This window comes from Ciona intestinalis, chromosome 2, assembly GCF_000224145.3.
Source record: "Ciona intestinalis chromosome 2, KH, whole genome shotgun sequence".
Classification (NCBI taxonomy): domain Eukaryota; kingdom Metazoa; phylum Chordata; class Ascidiacea; order Phlebobranchia; family Cionidae; genus Ciona; species Ciona intestinalis.
In genome coordinates, this window is record NC_020167.2 from 5,988,339 (window position 1) to 6,011,092 (window position 22,754).

Sequence of the window (22,754 nt, forward strand, 5' to 3'; positions counted from 1 at the left end):
AAATCTTTTTATTTATATTATAAAATATATATATAAACTATCATCCAAACCACAAACCTTGTACTACTGCATCCTTTATCACAGAACATGGAAACACTTGTAATTAGAGACAAGTTACACATGATTCCAAACTTTTCGCACCCATGTAGAATAGCAAGTGGATCGTTTGCATCAGGATCGAACATTATTGAGGTCGGTGTGACGAGAAGAACACCTTCAACAGTTTCCTGTACAAAGAAGGGAGTTATTAGTTACTATACAGTTTAAAAAGTCCATTCCAAGTTTCTATTTCACTTTCACTTTTCCAAACAAAAATTAAATTGTATTGGTACATTCTAATACAATACACACTAAGAATTGTTTAGAAAGTCAGATCTAATAGCCTGTCATAATGCATACCAGTGTGTGTGGGGCTTAATCCATGGTTCCCCAATTATTCCAACTGTTGTATATTAATATGTTACGAAACATTTAACTGCATCCTGTCGAATGGTCACAGAAACCATTATTAAAAATTCTACCAAGCCGAAATTGGAAGCAACAATAATCTTATAATCTATTTATAAATTGCAGCTCAAAGAGTGAAACAACAACATTAGGGTGAAGGGACAACCGCACAACTCTGACCTACATATCAGGTCCCTTGATGTGTCACACCACAAAACCTTACTTGTTTAATATAGAATTATAAATAAAACAATGTGGCTTTATGGCTGACATCGAAATAAGTTGAAGTAGAATAGAAAGTAAGGCAATAATAAATGAAGTTGTAACACTTGATTGGCCATGCATGCAAAACATTATTGCCCATTGTCAAGTTGCTAAGTAACAATTTAAAGTTTCTCCACGTACCTCATGGCTGTTGAACTGAATGTGTGTGAAAAGTAATGACATTTTAAAATAAAAGAGAAATTTTGTATAATTGAATATAATTGCCATATTAGAAAACGTTGATTTTTGGAAATAATAAATTGTGCATAAATATTCAAATATTTAAGAAAAAAAAGTTAAACTTGTGTATAAATTTTAAGAATGGAAAACGTATATGAGCCAATGCTTAACATGTGCCAATGGAAAGTACAAGTTACTTAGCGCTGAGAAACAGTTTGTGTAAACCAAATACTAATCAGATATGTGGATTATGTCAACATGAGACTTCTTAACACATAGGTTGTAATACACAACTACTGGGTCCTAAAATAAGTTGGTTGTCCTGGTTTGGTGAGGAGGGTAGTGAATGAGCTGTACTGGGCAATATAAAATTAAAACCAATAAATCAGATTTTTTTCAAGTATGTATAGAGTGTATAGGGTATTTAATGTCTAACTAGCCATGCTTTCTGTATATCACATATGTTTTATGGTGGGGTATTTTGAAGGAAGTGTAACAATGACGTATTCGCAAAATATCAAATAAAACAACAAGTCCTAATTCTCCGAATTACAATTTACAGAACTGTTTAAAATTGGCAACTGTAGGGCACTGACAGTTCAATCGGTCAACATAGACATCTTTGTCACATATTCTGAAACATCTGCACAGATAATGTGATGTTTGCTAAGAAATGGCTGTCAATCAATGTTTTGAACTGTTGCATTTCAGAAGAAATACAATATATATAGTTTTTGTGCACAAAACAAGACCAACTGAATGCAATGGTAAACATCAAGCTATGTTAATGACATACCATGTGTACAGTATAAATAGTGGATAATTTATTTTACCTCATTACAAAGCTAATAAGACCTATGGCTGTTACATGAGGAATCTGGACAACAATATTTAAAAATACTACATGTAACATGTGTGCAACCAATAGGTTCAACAGAGCGTGGAAGGACGATTTGATTGGTTAAAAATGACAATGGTTGCTCAACCTTTAAAAATACCTGAACTTGATAATATGCTTTAATAAAGTTTCAGGAGAATACGAAAAATCATGAGAAAAATCCCCAAATCTAATTGTAGGGAGGTTAGGGGTTGGCCAGCCCACCCTACCGCCACAGGTTTGGCGCCTACGTGCTTATTTATATTTCAATGACAGGCAATTAGTCAGTGGAGGAAACAAAGCCTTCAAGGTTAAGAATTAAGATCAATAGAAATCTATATAAGAACATAATGGAACACGCAGGAATATTGATTGACAATTATTTTGGTTGAATAGTAGCTCAGAACAAACAGGTTCTTGCAGAAATTAGGCAGCGATGGATTAAATTGGTGGCTGACAGACATTGCAATCTTTATTATTAAAAGCAACATAATTAATAGACATATCTCACCTCAAACAAATTATTGGTTTATGCTTTAGGTTTATTACATTTAAAACATATATCTGCACAATCACTATAAATATCATTTAAACCAGAAGTCTCAAAATGTGTGCCTTGAAAAAAACTTAAAAAAGCATGTGTTAACTTGTAAAATGTTGGTTTTTAAAAGTTTAATGTGTTTTTAGAAACTTTAGAACTACCAGTTAAAACTTATAGACAAATTTTAACATTTGTTTTAAACATGTATAGATAATTAAGTGCAATAAAGAAAAGTTTTAGCACCCCTAACTTCGACATAGATATCTTATTGCTCCAAGCCTACAGCTACAACCCAGTGGTTACTAATGAGTTGTCCAAATTATCAGCCGCAAATAAAAGAATATAACAAAAAATAATCACCCAGCTGGCACGAAGTGTATGAAACAGAACACCCATGTTATAATACTTTCGATATCCGGTCACAGAGTATAAAGCAAGTTCCATTTATTCTTTACCTGAGTAGAGGTAATATATCGTACAGTCATCTTTATAAAGTTTTCCTCAAATGGTTCGGACTCGGTTGAAAACATTCGTGTACGAGGTTGTTTACCTTCCACACTTGTGTCCGATGTTTGGGAGATACCTGAGTAAACATTCAGTCATCTAAGGCGTGTAATCATGTATGAACATTAAGGTACCTAGGAATCCAATATCATAAATTTATATAAACGGATATTGTTGGTTCAGGCCAGGGTTTAATTGTTTCGGAGACTTTTATCTGAATTTTGTTTATACACGCTTATTTTTTCCAACCAAGGGTAAAAATTAAAAAATTAGAGAATAAAAAAATATTATTTGTTGGGAATCACATATTACTGCTATTAGATGTAAGAGTGAACTTCATCAAACAACTTAAATCATTTATTTTGGTAAGAATGTTGTGGACCTGTGCACTCGACATAGCATTAAACTATTTGGGATGTGTAGATCAAAACAAAGTATTTGTTGTGTACTTGTGTATACAAACAAAAACTCCCAAGTTCACAAGACCACAAAGTCATAACACAGATGTCATGTTTCATACAACTTGTACTTGCTTATACACGCCAATACTGGTACAGGCATTTAGGTTAACGGAATAGTTTCTGGGTAAAGCGCGAGCGCTTACCCCAGTGTAAAAGGTAATAAACACTATTTATGCTTGTTGCAATCATGGATATAGTAATGGCAGTGAACACAAAATTAAGTTAAGTATGACAAATACTTAATTAATAATGGAATAACTGAAATTAGGTAAATTGTCAGCCTGCTTCTACATTGAATAAAGTAAATTAATTGAATGCTATACACAAGTGAATAAGTTAAGATTAATCAATATTCTAATTTCAAGTATGTAATGCAAGTGCTTCATTGTGAATTTACTGAAAGTTCAAGAATCAAGGGTGGTTAATAATAATTGTATTCATAACACAGAAACCCAATATCCGATATTTTAACTCAAAGTGAAGTTGGTATATGTTTACAGTTTACTCAAAATGCAGTTACAACGAAAATAAATCAAATAACCAACTGTTGATTTTCCTTACAATGAGGTAAACTCTCAACTTAATTACGCACAATAATTTTTTTATAATGCAGATTATTATATTAATAATTGCAACACAATAAATCTTAACCGCCCCCAATCAAGGTCTGGATTCAAGCAGATCTAATGCAAAAGTCTAAGAAATCAATTACCAATTTGCGTTTTTCTTGAAACAAAAACAACACAGTACTAATCTAACACATTGTTTCCTGTGCGAAAAAAACAGTAAATTAAGGTTGTTTATTACCTCATGTTTAAAAATACAAAATCTATTCTATGTACAAAACACAATGAACCAGTACATAAAACAAAGGTGTAATTGGGCACATGGTGAACTGTTTTGTTGATTAAAAATATCATTAAAAATATCATAACCAGCCACATACCTCTTGTTATAGTGGGGCTTACTGGAGTCTCTGTTGTAACCTCTGGTTTGTTGGTGTCTGCTCCCATGTCTCTTAGCTGGAACATAAGATACTTGTTTTTATAAGTGTAACCATAGATCCATAGTTGATTTGATTTTTTATTTTTCAACAAAATTCAACGCAACATTGTTAAATCACACTTAAAGTTATAGTTTAAAAACATACGGAACCTCATTGATTAATATGGTGAATGCAACTGTTGGTTGTGCTTGTTTATTTTATTTATAAAAGAATATTAATCCCGTAATATCGAATCTCACGGATTAAAGATTGTGCACCTCTATACACACACACGCCGATAAAAGTAAAACAGCCTCACCAGTTTTGAATTACTGTTTGCATCTTTAATATCCTCTTGTGTGGAAACTACCAGCAAATCCTGGAACTGAACAGGAAAATCAAATTTATTGATTTCGTTAAGAAAAGACCAACTAACCGCATTGTGCGTAGACATAATTATAACAATCTCTGTTTCAACTGAGATTTAAATAAAGTAATAAGCAATACTTCTGCTCATTGTCATGCAGTTTACAGCAAGTAGCAATCCTAAAACAGCAGGATTATTGAAACACGATGTACTACATAGAGGTTTAAGAGATAACTATATTTGTTCCAACTGTACAGTCATAGGTACTAGGGATGTTATTTATAGCATTTGTCATTTATAAAATGCAATGGGATTATATTGTACACACAATATCACATGATTGCCATTCACAGGATATCACATGAAAAGATTATGTAAAAAAGTTTTTATTCACATGATTAAAGTTGCTACAAATTGTTTTGCTAGACAATTTACTTTAGGCTTGACACAGGAAAATGATTAATATTCGTAACCATAGTCTTATGATGTAATGCTAATTAGTAATTATGACAGAATGAACTCATGTTTCCTTAAGTTGCAAACCAAGAACCTCTAGATACTAAATAATAAGCACATAGCCTGCAATCGAAGAACTAATACCATTATACACTACAAATTTCCATTAATAAAAAGCTTTATATATTTATATTCTTATCAGAGCTGTGGTTAAAATATCAGATAAGGAAATTATGCTAAAGTTCATATATATATATGCTGAATATGAAGCAACTAATGTAACCTTATCATTTTCTGCTCTGCATTAAAACACCACTAAAAAATTGGTTTAAACTTGAATTAACTGCATAGGCAGTACTTTTGAATAAAATAAAGGTTACAGTTAAATTACACAATTCTGCAAAAAAAACATTCACATTATTGGCTTTAATGGTTATCGACAGTTCAGAAAGTTCCATTGTTGGCCTGCCTACTGCCTACCCTGGCCTCCTGGGTTCAATGCATAGGTACTTTAATTGCGAAACAACAAACAACTTATTATAACTCCATTTTACCTTCTTTGGTTTTGAGAAGTCAAGTTGACCAGGTGATGCAGACAAAGGAGCCAGGAAGGAAAAATCTCCGTCAAAATTTGTTCCCGAGTTTTGGGACACTTGTTCTACTGTTGGTTTCAAAATATTCGTCTCCGGGACAAATAAAACCTGAAAATAAATGGTTTGAGTAAAAATTTTGTTTTAGTTAGGAAGAAAATGGTAACAGTCCTCCAAATTTTTAATATATAAAGATATAAGTAACTATTAGATGAAAAACTCTGTGAAATTGTTTAACCATGCTATTCCCATGCGTTAATATTGTTAGTAATATCTAATACATTATTAAGGTACCGACAATTTAAATTTGGGGCTTCCTAATATAAATTTGATTATAATATTCTAGTTTGAATGAAACAAATGTTAAAATGTTGAATGAAACTCTACAATTCTTGATATTAATTACCACTTGTCTACCCACTAACCTAAAATTCATTTGACCAACTTGTGTATAAAAGAGTTACCTACAAATGTTAATATACTTTTATGTGGCATCTGGCATACATAAAAGATTTAGTTTTATGCATGATACTGGTAATTTGTTAGACAGTTCCATTAATGGGAGTTTTATGCTACTCTGTGTTTTGCACCCAAAGTTAATACAAAACATAAATGTTCTTAAGTTCTGTTTTATAAAAGCAAGCAGTTTTTGAATGGATTTAGCAAAAAAATCAATGACAATTTCCATTGACAACATTTCAGGGAAAAAACAAAAATCAGTGCCATTTTTAATCAAAAATATAGACCTAAAAACTGCAATATGATGAAAAAATATAAACATACTTGTTCAGGGAAAATGTAACTTGACGTTAGTTTGTTTAACTTCATAATCGCTGAAGGGGTAGTGTTAAAGTTAACCGCAATGCTTCTTAAAGTGTCTCTGTTCCCAACCTGGTGTTTAAAAGATATGTTTTAAAACTTGAACTACAAACAGTAATATGAATGAACAACAGAATTAATGTGACTTATTTATCCCTGTGTGGCAGGGCAGCGATAGTCGTTAAATGTTAAAAACTAACTTTTTGTTCAACAAAATTATAGTGAATATTTTAATGCAGTTTAAATAAAATCATATGCACATATATATATACTAATATACACACATTTGCAGACACTAAAATGCATTTATTCAAATTATGTGAAAAGTAATATAGTTTTACAGCCAAAGATACAAAAAATGACAAAAATACAACAAATTAAGTTTTATTTTAACGAACAGTAGCGCAAGTTACGTCAATATATTGACATCAAAATAAAGTTTAAAATATTTACGTTGTATTGAATGGTCCCTGCAGGTTGAGATGATTTTCTGTTTCCATTATGGCTGCTACAGGTCGAAAACATGTTTTTACAGCACCAAACACGACCTACGCTTAATTATGACTTTCTTATATGTATTATTTTTCACGCCTTAAAATCAGTATAAAGTTTAAATACGTACAAGACCTTAGCACAATAATCAAGACTCTTGTAAAACAAGCTTACGCGACAACACACACAATCTGATTTCTCTTTTTTCCTTCGCCCTATAGCACAGCATAGCGGCCCCAGTTGACCAAAAGATTGGTGTGTTCGAAGCTCGATGCTAGCACTGACGTGTGCGTCCTTGCTGTGACAACAGGAATTTTCCAAGGCGTGTTGTATTTTTCGGCAAGCTCCGTGCTTTTACAATCTATAAAATACCCACATCAGACGCCCCACCCTTTGTCCTGTAGGAGATCGCTCGCGTGACATGACGTGAGAAAAGTTGCATGACTAATCAGTCACAACAATTTTTGACTTTTATTGGCGCTCGCTTTTCTACTATGAGTGATAAATGTAAGTTGCTCTTTTTTGCACCTCACGAATTTGCATGTCCTAACTTGTGCGTCATCATATTTTTCTGTGGAACTGGGACTGGCAGCTTAGACAAGCAATTGGCGGTAAGTGTTTTGCCCAAGAACACACATGCCCACAATGATAGTAGTCCAGAGAATCATACCTATCTTGCCTTAAAACAGGGCGAGCACTATAAACACTTCGCCATATAGTACTGCGAGGTAATATGGGACACCTTTAACACATAATGCCCCAAAATTCCGATCGTGGTTTAACGAATATGCAACGGTATGAGAATCGGGAAGATACGGTTTTATGACTTTTTAAATGTTCATTATTTACTACCAAATAAGGACGAGAAAATATAGTGAAAAGGTATCCCATCTTCCCCCACTAAAATATAATATCCGTATCACTGATCTACTAAAACTAATCAAAGAATACAACACATATCGGCGGCTATGTCCGTGTTAGTAATAGCAATGAAACACTGGTATATATACTTCAACATTATACAATCCAGTGGTGTAGGGTACGAATAAAAATAACAGATATTTCCTAATATGGGGCACACTGGGTTTTACATATTGAATACTTAGTGGATAAAATATTAGAGGAAAAACGAAACTTTTGTTCAGTGTTTTAAGAGGTGTTTAAGGAACATTGTTAATTCAATAAAAGTAAATACAATTTTAGATAAATTTGATAAAAGGTTTAATAAAATAAAACATTTCATGCAATTTTGGTGTAAACAAGTAATTGGATACCACTCATGTATTTTGCATGATTGTTTAGAATCTACGAGGTTGTTTAGAATCTACGAGGATATCATTCTCTTAGGGTGGAGTTGTAAAACATGCAAGCTAAACATGAAACTTTCAAGGTACATGAAATTAAACTATGTTGATCAAACCACATGAACTTCAAACAGGTAAGCAACTAAAACCTGGCGTGCATGTAAGTTATCGGGGGTATGCGTCCACTTTTGAGACATCAAACAACTGTTATAATTGGAAACGAAAAGATAATTCAAGATTTAAACAAAATCACCTTGTTAATAAATATTCAATGATCGAACCGTGATAATTATTACTTTATATGGATCTGTGCGATTGGATATATTTCATTTAATGGAATTTTTATGGGTGAAGTCCATTTTTAGGCCAGAGTTGTCCTGTTACCCAAACTTGAATGATAAACCAGAGTGGTCACTACTATATATTAACCCAAGTTTAATGGTTGTTGCTTTCCTTCTTGCCTAGTTGGCGCAAATGTATAAATAAGACACAAGATATATGAGCACACTGTATGCTGAGCAATGATATCCTGGACAAATGTGCTGAACTTGGCGGAGTTTACAACAGAAGCTGGTGACGCAAAACTCGTCTTTACAATTCAATGCTGAGTGTGGAAACACACTCACAGGTAAGCACTGTCCTATAACTGCACAGAAGGTTTCCTGGCAATTTCTTTGTAGCTTCAAGATGTTTCGTAATGTGAATATTGTCACAAAAATGTTGTTTTTTTTCCTGAAGATTTCGATCAGTTTTGAGTGTTTTTAATTCCAGGTATAATTCATTGTAGATGATTTAGGTTGTACCTCTTGTAATGTGAATATTGTCACAAATGATGAGTTATCCCAAAGATCATTGTTACTTTTGACTGTGTTTTTCACTTTTTAAAATTCTTTCCATTCCTATTTGTCAGGATTTGGTGGTAAGTGCAGCTGTCATGTGATGTTGAGCCAACATATGGCGTAGTGGGCCCTACTTGATGCTGCATTTCATTAGTGTGAGGTAGAAACTCAGGACGGAGGCCATGAGTGTAGCGGTTCCTTCTGTGCAGGGTTGATACTATGAACCCTCAATAAAGTTACAATGAAACAACATGAGGAGAAGAGTCATAAAACTTTAAAACGAGATTAAAATAGAAATGTCATAAAAAGTTTCCAGAAGATATTGCTAATCCACTACGGCCTTCATTTCACCACAGCCTATCACTGTCATTGTCTCTTTGTTTGTTTTCTTTGTACATTCAAGCGTTTTCCACGGTGGGTTGAACTTCTTTAACAAGCGGCCGAATTTCTTCACCAAATTGTTTCTGTGAAATGTTATGCTTATTATAATGGTGTGTGCATGAGGTGTATGAATAAAACAAGTTGAATTTAATAAACATTGATTGTCACGTATCATATAATGATTACTCTGGGCAAAAAATTACCCTGACACCCTAGGTTCTACAACCTAATAGTGACCACTGTTCACTAGATTGAAGCAATGGCTGTCTTGCCCAGGAACATGCGTCAATGGTGGCAACAAGAAGAATGGAGACCCTATTCTTTAGGTAAAATGCAAGCACCTAACCACTAAGCCACGGCACCCGACTAAATAGAAGATTACCTTGACTTGTGAGAAGGCAGTCGTACACAAACTGTTGAGGGTTCTCAGCCTTGGTAGGAACGACATGATGATGGCGAAACGATTCCGAATTTTCCATGAGCTTTCAGAGTAAGCTTGTAAACATAAAGCTAAAGCTTCTTGCTGATTTTCCACACGCTGCTGGTCCACCAAGTCAGCTCGATCTAAAAAAATGGAAAAGGTTAAAGATGTTTTGATTAGTTTTAATACAAATGCTACAGCCAATATAAGTATGACAAAAAACATTACATATAAGATAAAAGTACTACATTTATGTGATACAAAAAAAAACTAGAGATCAGAGGCTCTGTGGTTAGTTTTAATACAAACACTACAGCCTACACCTCATAGCCATATATAATAAATGCATGTCATAATTGTCTTCATCGTCATATGTTTACAACCAAACACTATCTTTAGTGATGTCAAAGTTTAGAACAAGGCATTTGATGTGACAGTTTAGAACAAGGCATAACGTAATCTTGAAATCTTTTTTTTAAATGTCAGTGAGATAATTTGAGCGAGATTTACTTTAACCAATGTTTAGTCTGCCACGGTGAGATCACTTTGATAAAATCTCCACGTAAGATGGGCAAATCATTGGTTACAATTTATAAAATAGGGTGTGGAAAGATGGGACACCTTTTTTTTGTTTTCTTGACTCCCATACGCGGTTGTTATTTTGTTAATTGTTTAATACATACTTATTTTTTAGATAAAAAAGATCCCACAAATACCTGCTAAACCACAGCAGAGTGCCAATATACATGTTAACATAAACATATAAAAGGCCAAAGAGGCTGTTGCATTGGAAAAGTGACACAAAAGTCCTTACTTAGTACAAAAAATCCAAAAACTTAGAGAGAAATTTAAAATTAATCCATTTTAAAAGGGATAAAAAAATCTATAATTTTGTAGCAGGATAATTAAAATTGCAGAAGTTTAAAGGAAAAAACTCAATTTAGAGAAAGTTTTTGTTAAATCCCTGCACTTAATATTGCAGTGTCAATCGGTAACTGCAAGAAAACATGGCCTGGAGGTATGTTAGTTGCTGTATAAGTGTATAAGCCACCCTTGCCGATTGTATCACAATTCATGGTATACTAATGTAGACGGGTAAATATTTAGACAATGATAAAACATTTGTGAGATTAAATCAACTTTAAAATATATATAGGGCAAAAGAATTGTGAAACTAATGGCTTTTTCCAATTAAAAGTGAATTTAAAGTAAAAAACATTTTAAGTGTTCAACCAAAAAAGAACAGCCACTTGCTAAAGTTTGTTCTATTTAAATTAGAGACTGACGATGCCATTTGGGCCAAATATATATCTTTTACTAAACAATGGGCTTTTGTCTGCTAAGTTTCCGAAGCACCAGATCCAGACTTCCTAAAAAAATTTATTAAATACCCGACTTTTAAATGATTTTTTAGACATTTAAAAGCCCAAATCTAAAAAGACACCAGCAATAATGTTACAGCCATAATTTAAGTATTTCTCGGCTCATGGTTTTAAAATTATGTGTCGTAAAAAAACCTCAAGTTTTCTGCTTAATTTTCACTAATTAATATTAATTCATGAAAAAAAATTGTAGGTGACAAAACTTGTTTTGCTGTAATTGCCCAAACAGATAGAGGATGTGATAGTTGGGTAGCCGTAAAACTTTGACAATCACAGATGTAGATTAGATATTTCTACGAACCTGCCGAAAATAGGGCGATTGCAGACAGGGATGACATTTCAACATCATCCAGTTGTAAAGCGCTCAAATCTTCATGAAACTTGAGGTAATTATCCGTGTATTCAACCGACATTCCACCTGGTAATAAATGAACGAATGTAACTTATTTATCTTCCTGTGGCTGGGCAATAATAGTCCATATAGTTATAACACAGAAGTTTTGTTTCACACACCTTAAGCCTTCTGACAAGTTACCATGTATGTAACTGTTTGGAGATTATTTTTTGGAGATATTTTTATGTATGGCTGACAAAGACAACCCGTTAGTGACCACTCGGTCTGAGATACTACCATTAAGTGTTTTGCCCAGCGACACATACCCCACAACCTATAATTCATAATTCAATTGTTCTAGATATGTTGCATTTTGACTTCAATATAAAATGCATAATATTGGATATGTGATATGTCCCCTTTCAACATAATGACTCCTGTTTTGCAGAGTTTTAATGTAACAGTTGGCACCCAAAAGGCATTACATGCATAATTATGTTTAAAAATGCGCAAGATGGTGGTAATATCCAAACAAGATAATTATGTTTTCATAGATTTTTATGAATGCCAGTTTTGTACTTGAGTTAATTAAAACATGGAAAAAACTAATACATTCTTGCTTGTATGTAGACTAACATTACAGAGGAAAATGTAACAATATATCAATGTATAGCCATTTACTGCTTCAGTGACTCTGTAGTAACATTACAGACCCCTGACCCTTAGCTTCTGTTCATGTTGGCAGTAACAACAGTAAGCATCGCTAAGACAACAAGCCAGCTTTAAAATTGATGGCCGACATTTTTAAGGCTATTAAAAGATCCAGGTCACTGCCACAGTCATGCTTACCTTGTAAGAAGGAATCTCTGGTATAGAGAATATCAGGCCCAAGGGTTAACGCTTTTTTCTCAAGATCATATGTATAGTTGGCTTTAATAAACAATATCTCAGTGCAGCCCGATTTAAGTAACGCGATTTGATCTTTTAGGTCCAAGTCCCTGAAATTGAAACAACTTGAAAAATACTGATACAAACATTGATTAGAAAAAATACAGATATACATACAAATCGACTATAAACAATATGTATACTGTATGGTATTTGTGTATTATATAAATATATATAGTATTATACTAATTAATTAATAGCCATTTGTGTAAGAGTACCAAAACCTACAAGATTAATAATGTGTGTAAATTATATCCAAAAAATTACAATTTGAAAAATAAACATAATCCACATGTGTGTTTATTGAAAACATAAAAAAAATATAAAAAGTTAAAAATAATACTACAAACTAAAACGTCAACCTACAACTTACATAAAAGTTGGGATTTTTTTGCAGAACTTGATAATTTCTTTGATGCTGAACTCCATAATGTCGGTGAAGTGAACAACATGCGCTGGGTTTGTCATGTTGCTTGGTGTACGTGCTGCTATGTCGTTTGCTATGCGCTTGATCCTGAATAAATACAATGAAGATTAGTTTATATACTAGTTAAATGTTATATGTTTGTTACTTCAACAGATAAAGTGCTGTTTTTAACGGTAATTTTTTAATGGGGTTTGTAATTGGCCAACTCTGGCTTACATTTTTGGCCATTGTATGTCGATTTTTTAAGCAATGTTAAAAAACAAGCCATATTAAGTCTTTATATCCAAATAAAAATGATTGCACTTACATAGCTGATATTTACATTATTCGATTTTTTACAATAATCAGATTTTATTATAAAAACAGCTACATTTAATATCCTTGCAATCCATTTAAACACCACATTATCCCACTGCCACATATATTAAATTGGAATCAATACCCAGTTTAAATAACTTACAATTCCAAAAAGTTTGAATTATTGCTGGATGACGAGGGTGATGAACATGGAGATCCTTTATCTGCGTCCTGTCGCACTTCCTCCCCACCCTGTGGTTTAAATTTATAGAAATTTATTTTTTTAAATGGTTAATTTTTATATATAAAAAAAAATTGTGTAAAGCTCTAGTGATAAATTGGATTAAAAAATAAATCCATTTAAAAAATGAAACGATTGTTTTAAAAAGTTAAACTGAATAAGTTTTAAGACTATACTTGGATAGTTTTTATTAAATTACCGTAAATCTACTACAACCTGTTCCATTATTTCTAATATTTATCATTTGTTTAATATGTTGTGCAAATAAATCTAGTTAATCTAAAGTGTTTTATGAAAGAACCCCAGATACATTTATAATAAAGACTATTATTACACAACATAATATTGAAGGCTTATTGTGAAACTCTAATAAGATTAATTTATCGACGAGACTGAGTTGATAGCATCCTTTGTACAGAGACGTGAGGTGTAACTTATAAATTATGGATTACACCCATGACAAACACAAGGTTATCCAGCTGATCGGAATCGCAACTACATGGTAAGACCAAGACAACTAAGTTGATTGTTATCACTTTAAAGCAAGTTTTAGCGGTTTTTGCAAATTTAGTGCAAAATTATGTGGTCTATTGAAATGGTAAATTGGGACCCTCGTATTTTAAACATTTTTTAAATATTTATATTTGGTGAGACTAATATTTTAGTTGGCTGATAATATATTTGACACAGAATAATTTGCATAACTGTTGTGTTGTATATAAGATTACTATAAATTGCAATGCAAAAATATGATTTTATCTTTCTTTTAAAGCTACATGTATAACTGTATTTCTGCGATACCCATATTGCAATTGATTTATAAGAAAATTTCTTAAAAAAACAACTTGATTCCAAGAAAAATCCTGGTAAACAAGTTCAAGCTGCCAAATCACGTTAATAACTCAGTAATCCTACCTGTTAGTTACAATATATACAGACGAGACGTTGCAACTAGTACTATCGAGTAGTAAAGTAAATCTAACACATTTGTACGGGATTCAACAACAAAGTGAACATGAGATAATGCAAAATGCAAATGAGGTGATTTAATCTATGTGGGTGAGGTCCGGCAGTGTGGCAGGCCATTGGTGTCATGGGACTTAAGTCAGGATTGGCCCATACATAAGAAAATACGAAGATCACATGCAAAATATCCATACCCTGATTACTCCTTTCTCAGGTAAGTTGTTGCTTTGAATAAACGCCGAACAAATTGTGTCCAGAAGTATCTTCTGGTCGTTGGTTAGCTCCATAGGCACCCATTGCATTGTTGCACGTTTTATGCGGTTCGATAAAACTAAAGTTTTTTTCATCTGTATTTCATCTGGTGACATGATACCTGTGGATTATATGGTTGTCAAAATGAAGCATTATAAAAGTATTAAGTCTATTACACACCTAATGCATGTTTTATGCCAAAGGCAGCATTAATGTTTTATTCAAAATTGTCGAGAACTTGGGATTCAGAATACAATAAACTACAGGCCAATTTAAGCTCATGGCTATAACTAATTTCAAGTTAAACCTAAAACCAATTTCAAGTTAGGTCAATACCGTGATCAATTAAGTGGACAGTTACCAACTGTGCAGTCAATTTTTATAGAATTACGAGAGATGGTTAAAACAAAGGACTTTATTTTATCTGGTGTCCATAAAATTATGTCCACCTTACCGGTCAAACCTTTTAATATAGAATTATTTTTATATAGACAAAATCAATAGCCTGAAAGTTTTAAATACAAAAGTAAAGAGGTGGTTAAACAAAAGATTTCTAAAAGTGCTGCGGTAGGAACAGGAAGGGTGTTTAATTATTTATAAATTCAATAACATTTCCTACGCTCTAGTGACTGAGGACTTATATGAGAAGCTGTGGTGACATTTAACACAAAGGTATATTTATCAAACCATGCCTATTATGGAATACTGGCAACTAAATATATACATATATAGTAGCACTTGGTGTATTCTGTTGATATGAACTAAACCCGAGAGGGGAAGGGGGGGCAGGCGAAACTAAGAAACACTACATTAATCAGCAAACATTAAAATCAATAAGTTTGATTAGTTTCATAGCAGTGCTTCTAACAATTACCACCTCCCCTACATTTATAAAAGTTTGGCACCCATTATTATGTCATATTGCAATGAGAATCATCCAACAATAAGGGCTAGATGCCCAGATTCAATGAATTTATTACAGTTATTGCGTTGTCTATTCTAGGTTGCTGGAAACTAAAACTCTGCAGGATTTTACAGATTTATCATTCATTATTTTAATTATTTAAACAGGTGTTTTTAAAAGGAAAAACATTTACGTGAGCTACCAGTCATACTGTGTGGATTGTTTAATAACATTGGAGTTGTGACATTTATTAGGCTCACTACCTATTTAAGTATTCAACCTATTTCTCTGGACTGTATTAGTGAATAATTAATGGAGTAGACACTTACATTCGCGCTTCATTCCAATTTGAATGCATTTTCTCAACCTGCAGGCTTGGCACTGCCTTCTGTTGCTTTTAGTGATGCTACATTGGTTGTTGTATGTGCAGGTAAAAGTCTTGGAATTTTTAACGCTCCGCCTGTAAAATGTACATTGGGAAATTAGTAAATGCAATAAGCTTTCATGCATATAATTTAAACGTTTATTTGTTATATTTTTCGGTTATTGAACAAAAACTAATGACACCTATATTAATTTGTAAACTTATAACAAAATTGTATTTTTTCTACAAGGCAATCCTCCAGAAAAACAATATTTAGAAAAAAGGCGTGTATATGTATATAATACATAGGTCTATAACGGTTATGTTTTAATTTTCTATACAAAATATTGCACTTTACATTGCTGGACAACGAAGTAAAATATAAAACATTCATATCAAATGTCTAGTTTGTGTAAGATTGTACAAACCAGCTCATAAAATCGCTCATAAAATGTAAGGCATAGAAAGTAGGTTAACCTATTGAATGTAGAAGGTTGTGTGTTTACCTACCAGGAGTATATGCCTGGGGCTAGGTACATGCTTTGTATGTGAGGTAATATACATGTGTGTGTGAACAATTTAATGATTGTTCAAAACATATAATGTTGGAATGTAGGTCATGGGTGTTTACAACAGGTTGGGCTAAGTATATAATCATAATGGTTGTCTCAGGCACGTCTGTATGCCTATATACAAATCAGTTAAAAAGTAGGTCAATGTCAGTGTCTACTCTCTACATGCAAATGTAATGAAAAATTTATGTTCGCGTTGCCAGGCAGCTATGGTAAATCTACAAGTGCCTTAATATATCATATCATCAGTATACAAATTTCTGGATTAGGTTTATATATATAAAATAAGAAACAGTGCATTTTAAACAGTTTGCCACCTACGCAAACCACAATTGAGTTTTGCCATTCAAAAACATACTAAAAATGAAACAAAAATGGACACCTTTGCGAAGCCTGCAGCCACAGGAAGCTACTTCCCAATTAACCTTCTAGAGTTGCTTTTCCTGCTTATGTTACACAACTATTAGTTTATTACACACCTGAAGAAACCTTTACAGCCCTCGCAGGTAAGAGCGTTGAAGTGATAACCGGTAGCTTTGTCGTTACAAACGCCACAAACTTTCCACGAGTCATCCTCGTCGTTGTCAAAGAACGATCTACTTCCGTGTGGGACGCTACCACTAGGGGGCCTCGTGGGCTGAGTTTCAGGAGACCTGGGAAGAAAATTTGAATATATTTTTTTTTTCAGAAACACTTTAAAACTTAATACATATAATATATATTTTAGAAAAAGTTAAATGCTTTTTTTTAATGTAAAACAACTTTTATTTATTTTGGTATTTTAATAAATATTTATATAATACAATTAGACACTGGTTATTTTATGTTTTTCACATCCTGTTGTTTAAAAGCGCAACTCATAGTAAACTAATCTGCTGAGATAGACAAATCAGTTTGTTTGGTGAACAAATATTTGATATTGGCACATTCACAACTTTGGAACATGATATCTCATGTATTGTGTTGAAAAACACGGCAATGAACTAACATTACAGCCATGGCGTGTTTAGGGGTAAGTTTAAGCACATGGTTTAACTGCTTTAACATTTAATTGCTTAAGCCAACAGAGTAGATGAAATATGATAAATAAATGATCATAAATTTAAAAAAATTGGATGTCTCTCATGTATTATAAGTGTGTTCTTCTGTTTAATACCAAAGTGCTGTCTCCTTGTTTTTTTACTAAACTGAACGTCTCCTTTTATTTTACTTTGGTTGTGTTGCTAAGTTAAATATTCGAACAATGTTGATTTATTCCTTCTTACCTTCGATGGGGATCTGATATCTTTGGTAAAGTGTTCGGTACAATGTCATGACTTTGGTTGCTTTGGCCTGGAATGGAGGGTTTATGTTAGATATGGTGATGTTATAAAGTACCCAGTGTCGCAGTATCATAGGTATCACAAATGTAATTCTCTACTTTAATTAAAGTACCAAGTATCCTAGGTGTAACGTTTTTTAATTTGTTACAAAATCCGATGTAACATTACTAAAATACAGCTACACTCACAGTTGCCAAACAAAGGAAACCTCATTAATTTGGCACATCAATGCAATATATTTTTGCTCCACTTATTTGTGTAAACTTTTAACAGCAGTGTAAAAAGAAAACATACAGTCAATGCTACACCTGTATCTAAAGTCAAGGCTCCCACTCCCAGTGTTATGCCCATCCCGGTGTAATGCATTGACATACACACGCTTAAGGTAAAGATTTTGAAAAATTCCGGGAAAAAGAAGTCAAGTTACATCATTTAACTAAATGGAAGCATGGTTCATGCACTATGAGTTCTAGATATTAATGATTGTAACGTGACTTGTCATGAAGTGTGACCGCAATCTGAACTTTAGTTGGCTCGTGTATTGCTCATTAGGCAAGGGAAATTTATTATCGTGACTTGCATGAACTGATGAACCAAATAAGTAAACTGGGTTTCTGTTTTCTATTTTATCTGCTGTGTGTCACGCGTATTAATTTCTATATTAAGACTGACTCATTGTTATGGCTGGCGTATTAGATTTAAAGTTAAACCTTATAGGCCATGTTTACAAGCCAGCGCCCTAACAACGCCTGCTCATTAACATGGGTGCTGTCATACATTATAATAGCAGGAGGCGTAATACAAAATTTACCGCTAATCACACCATGTTTATCCTAATTGGTGTGAACGTTCATCTAAATATGACGCACAACCCTATTACATTCACTTCCATTGATTAAAAAACACATACAAAATCTTCTACTTCTGTTTTCTTTTATAAAATATTAACTGAATTGATTTTAACAGAAACAATGCCATTTCCGAACAGAATTACGAGTTTTTGAACTATTGGTTTTAAAGGTATGATCTATAGTCTGTACAAGCAAAAGGTAGTTTAATGTTTACTATTGTGATAAGTGTTGTTTACTTTTAATTATACAGTTGCCCACAAACCATAAAAACATAAAGGTATAGTAGGATGGGAGAAGGGAGGTAGGCTACAGTTGGCCCAATGCTGATATAGGCTAAATATAACAATCATTTTAATAAAGATGCAAATATAGTACATATTATTACTGGTATAATCGTCAAGTTCATTTCCAATTTATATGGATAATGTGACTAAGGTCCCACAACACAGCACACCACAAAAGGAGTGTATTGTTCACATTAGCACATTGCTTATAAGTTATAACATATAGTAATGTTAATTTCTATTTAATATGGATAAGGTTCTACACCACACCAGGGAATACGAGATGTAAGCCAGAGTTGGCCTGCTACTTCTATTTACCTCTATGCATGCTTTGTATAGCATCGTATGCAAATGAGTTTAAGATGAAACCTCCTCTTGCTGCTGGATGGAACGCCAGCGATGGATCAGAAATACTTTCTTCAGACTTTCTCTTTAAAGCTGCAACAGTAGGATGAAATGAACACTATGATGTATTAAGTATGTGGTTAAGATAATTGCCACTCCAACGCTAACTGACTAGACTTTAGGTCATTCGTAATGGTATTTTACATTCCTTGGCTTTATAATAACATGGCTGTGTAGTATGTAGTGGTAATAAGTGTGTATAAAGTAAGATATGGTGTAGTACTACACAATTTGAAGAAAACTTCTCCTTACCAAAGTAGTGTAACATGGCTATTATTCGCCAGAACTTAGATGTGACAGAGTGTTATTTTTTTTTACAGGGATTTAGGGCAGAGTTGTCCGATTACCCTAAGACCCAGGTTGGAAAGTAGAACTTTACCTGGTTTATGCCTTGGTTGGTTGTTGTCATTGACTTCATTTCCAGCTTCGCTGCTGGAGTGTCGGAACAGGGGTGACCCGGATGAGATAAATCTGTACGACATATCGCACAGTGGTTCGCTTGTGGTTGTGTGGGCGTGCTTGAAAGGCTCAGCGTTGACCAGTGAACCCGCTGTCATCATCATCGTACAATAGTTCCGAAAGTTTTTTAATCACAAGGCCATTTATCGTGGGTGAGTAGCTGCACGCACCCACGTACATTTGTCGACACAATAAACACAATTTAATCTATTCTCTGGAAATAAATAAATATTTTATGTCTGTAACCGAATGCGATGCAATTAGAAATGATTTTTTCAGGTACCAAATCACTAAGGAATATTTAATATTAAATTAAATTGTAAGTAACCAAATTGAAAATTTTTAGCAGTCATAACATGCATACACCATGTTGTAGTAGGCATAAAAACACACTGTGTAACACGATTGGGGGATGAAAAAAGTGTGGCTGTTAGGCTTTTACCCAACATAATCATAAATAGTTTTACTTGTACAGAGACAACTAATGCGCTTATGATATTACATAGAGTATTAACGCCAGCAAATTCCAACTGTGTAGGTTTAATATGCAAATAAAAGATTCCACGCGGTCAATACAACATGCCAAGTAGTTATACAAATCGCATTTGCTGGTTGAACCAGGTGCGCTACGCCGCAATAAAACGCTTACGGCAAATAAGATTTCTTCACATGTATATATGACCTATAAAAGTTTACAAGCATGCGGCTGAGCTATAACTGCATTGTTGTGGCACTGAACGAATTGCTGCTTAAGTTTCAAGTGGCAACTGTGCGGAAACAGCTAATCTAACATGACCTAATTTGCGCTTGCGAAAGCTTTGTAACTGAGCGTATAAACCAGCTGATAACGTATGCCGTATACTGTGTATACTGGTCCATAAGACGCACCCTTTTCAAAACAGCAAACCGTAAACAGACTTGAATTTGGTAGAAAAGCGTTAGCAAAGTTTGCTAATTGAGACGCCCGAAGCAAATTGACATGGCGGACTTCACTAAGACAGTAGGACGGAATTTATTGCAACGTTCTTGTCTCTTGCACCGTCGCAGTGCGTTTGATTTTGCATGTGCCCGTATGTGCGCTGTTGCGTGCGGTTGCTTTTATGCTTTCGCCACGACGCGAGCTACAGAACGATACCATATGTTGTCAATACGTTGCTGCCAGCAATACTTTGCCACAATATTTAATCTAATCGTTCCCAGTTCACTTAAAAGTGCGGAAGCACACTAAACTAGCTGTTTATGGTAACTATTATATCTTAACTTGTTTTAAATAATAGTTGAAACTTACTTTGAGCTTACGTATGTTAACTTAGCAGCCGCTATGTTAATTACTGTAACTCTTTTTTCAAGCATTGGCGTATTTAAAAACTTCTGTAAGGGATAAATAAAACTACGTTATATTAAAAGCGATGAAATTTAACACAGAAACACTTGTAAATTTAACACAGAAACACTTGGTAAGCACTTTCTTTCGGAAAACACTTGGTAAGTACTTTCTTTCGCGCATTCCAGACAAATGGTAAAATTAAGCCCTCAATCCAATTTACGTTAACTTGGCATCTTAAAATTTTGTGTGGCTACGCGCATCGTTGTGGAACCACTAAGCTGGTGCGCCGGGGGCGAGTTATTCTTTTCTCGGCGAGTTTTTACCTTTTCTGCTTGATGAAGCGAGATAAAACACAATGAAACTTTACCTTTAACAAAATCGGTAATTTTGACCTAAGAGTAGACAACAGCGATCTTTAAGCGTTCATTTTGGTTCAGAACTATAAAAAACATTTTCTACTATATAATGAACCGCAAAATCTAAAAAAGGATGATACAGGACCTATAAGCGTTCTTTTGAACTCTCAGAGCTAGCGACCTTTAAGAGCTCTGTAATTTTGCCTTAAAAATAGATAAAATGGCATACCTTTAAAACGTTCAAATTGGCCGAGAACTATCAGTAGCTGTGCAGAGTTTTTTTCTCACGTTTTAGTTTATGGTTACTATAAACGACCGTAAACAGAAACAACACGATTAAACATCCTTGTCTACCTGACACGTTCATGTCAACTTCTGACAGACGCTATCGTCTTGTCATTACTATATACACTATATGACGTTCAGTAAAACGGCCATGTCCTTTCAAATTATTCTGAATTGTTGTCTGGTATGTGGCGCATAGAACAACGCAGCATTGCGCAGTAATGGGTGTGAAATGGAGTGCACCGACTACTACGTACCTGTCCGCACTGTAAGGACGACCCGTTTCCGCCAAGGTCCAACGAATTCGATGTATGACGTAAACCTAGGTTCTATGAAAGCCGCCCACGTCAGTGACGCCACCGGTAGTGCATAGGGTTATACATAGTGGGTAGTAATGAAAATACGTATACGTAATTCTCATCCGCCGGGGTGAAAATAGGTTCATGACACGTAGCATTCATTCATGCCTGATTTCTGCTTAACATTAGGATAGTAGCGCGGTTTCGGCTAGATTAATTTAATCTATGATCGTTAGAGGCATATCACGAAGAAAACAAACATCGAGCTCGGCAGACAAACGCGAAAATCTAATAATTAGATGAATACACAACTTGTTGGCATCGACAGTGTATCATGTTATAGTTGGGTGGGGTAAGATGGTCAATGTTTTTATTCCATTCTCTTCTCGCAGTCGGTAGTAAACAAAGGATTAAATGAATTTTATAACCGTATCCTCACGACAAAGGAGCGTTAAAACGGTAAAATAATACGTAACACTATGTATATACCAACAGTATCCATCTTACAACTCTACAGTACTATATACAATTCTAATACAGAGACGTGTTTT

General features: G+C 33.9%; 2 protein-coding genes across 4 annotated transcripts in view; both read right to left on the bottom strand.

The window, feature by feature from the left end:
• Positions 1 to 7,149, bottom strand: part of LOC100186121 (oxidation resistance protein 1) — a 21,318-nt gene extending 14,169 nt beyond the window's left edge. The window contains exons 1-7 of one of the 2 annotated variants that reach the window (XM_002120947.5): positions 6,945 to 7,149; positions 6,456 to 6,563; positions 5,637 to 5,783; positions 4,579 to 4,644; positions 4,221 to 4,296; positions 2,765 to 2,892; positions 58 to 227 (exon numbers count right to left, since the gene is read on the bottom strand). In XM_002120947.5, the coding sequence (XP_002120983.2) occupies positions 58 to 227; positions 2,765 to 2,892; positions 4,221 to 4,296; positions 4,579 to 4,644; positions 5,637 to 5,783; positions 6,456 to 6,563; positions 6,945 to 7,016 (767 nt within the window). In that variant the 5' untranslated portion in view covers positions 7,017 to 7,149. The remainder of the gene's footprint in view (positions 1 to 57; positions 228 to 2,764; positions 2,893 to 4,220; positions 4,297 to 4,578; positions 4,645 to 5,636; positions 5,784 to 6,455; positions 6,564 to 6,944) is intronic. The other variant, XM_018817651.2, reaches the window with a different exon arrangement.
• A 793-nt stretch (positions 7,150 to 7,942) lies between these two features.
• Positions 7,943 to 22,754, bottom strand: part of vdr-a (nuclear receptor) — a 21,425-nt gene continuing 6,613 nt past the window's right edge. Inside the window, exons 1-12 of one of the 2 annotated variants that reach the window (XM_026839646.1) lie at positions 19,857 to 20,159; positions 19,391 to 19,510; positions 17,881 to 17,947; positions 17,095 to 17,268; positions 16,009 to 16,139; positions 14,718 to 14,896; positions 13,480 to 13,568; positions 12,966 to 13,106; positions 12,494 to 12,642; positions 11,612 to 11,728; positions 9,890 to 10,071; positions 7,943 to 9,590 (exon numbers count right to left, since the gene is read on the bottom strand). In XM_026839646.1, coding sequence (XP_026695447.1) covers positions 9,525 to 9,590; positions 9,890 to 10,071; positions 11,612 to 11,728; positions 12,494 to 12,642; positions 12,966 to 13,106; positions 13,480 to 13,568; positions 14,718 to 14,896; positions 16,009 to 16,139; positions 17,095 to 17,268; positions 17,881 to 17,947; positions 19,391 to 19,510; positions 19,857 to 20,040 — 1,599 coding nt within the window. In that variant the 5' untranslated portion in view covers positions 20,041 to 20,159 and the 3' untranslated portion in view covers positions 7,943 to 9,524. 2 annotated transcript variants of the gene reach the window in all.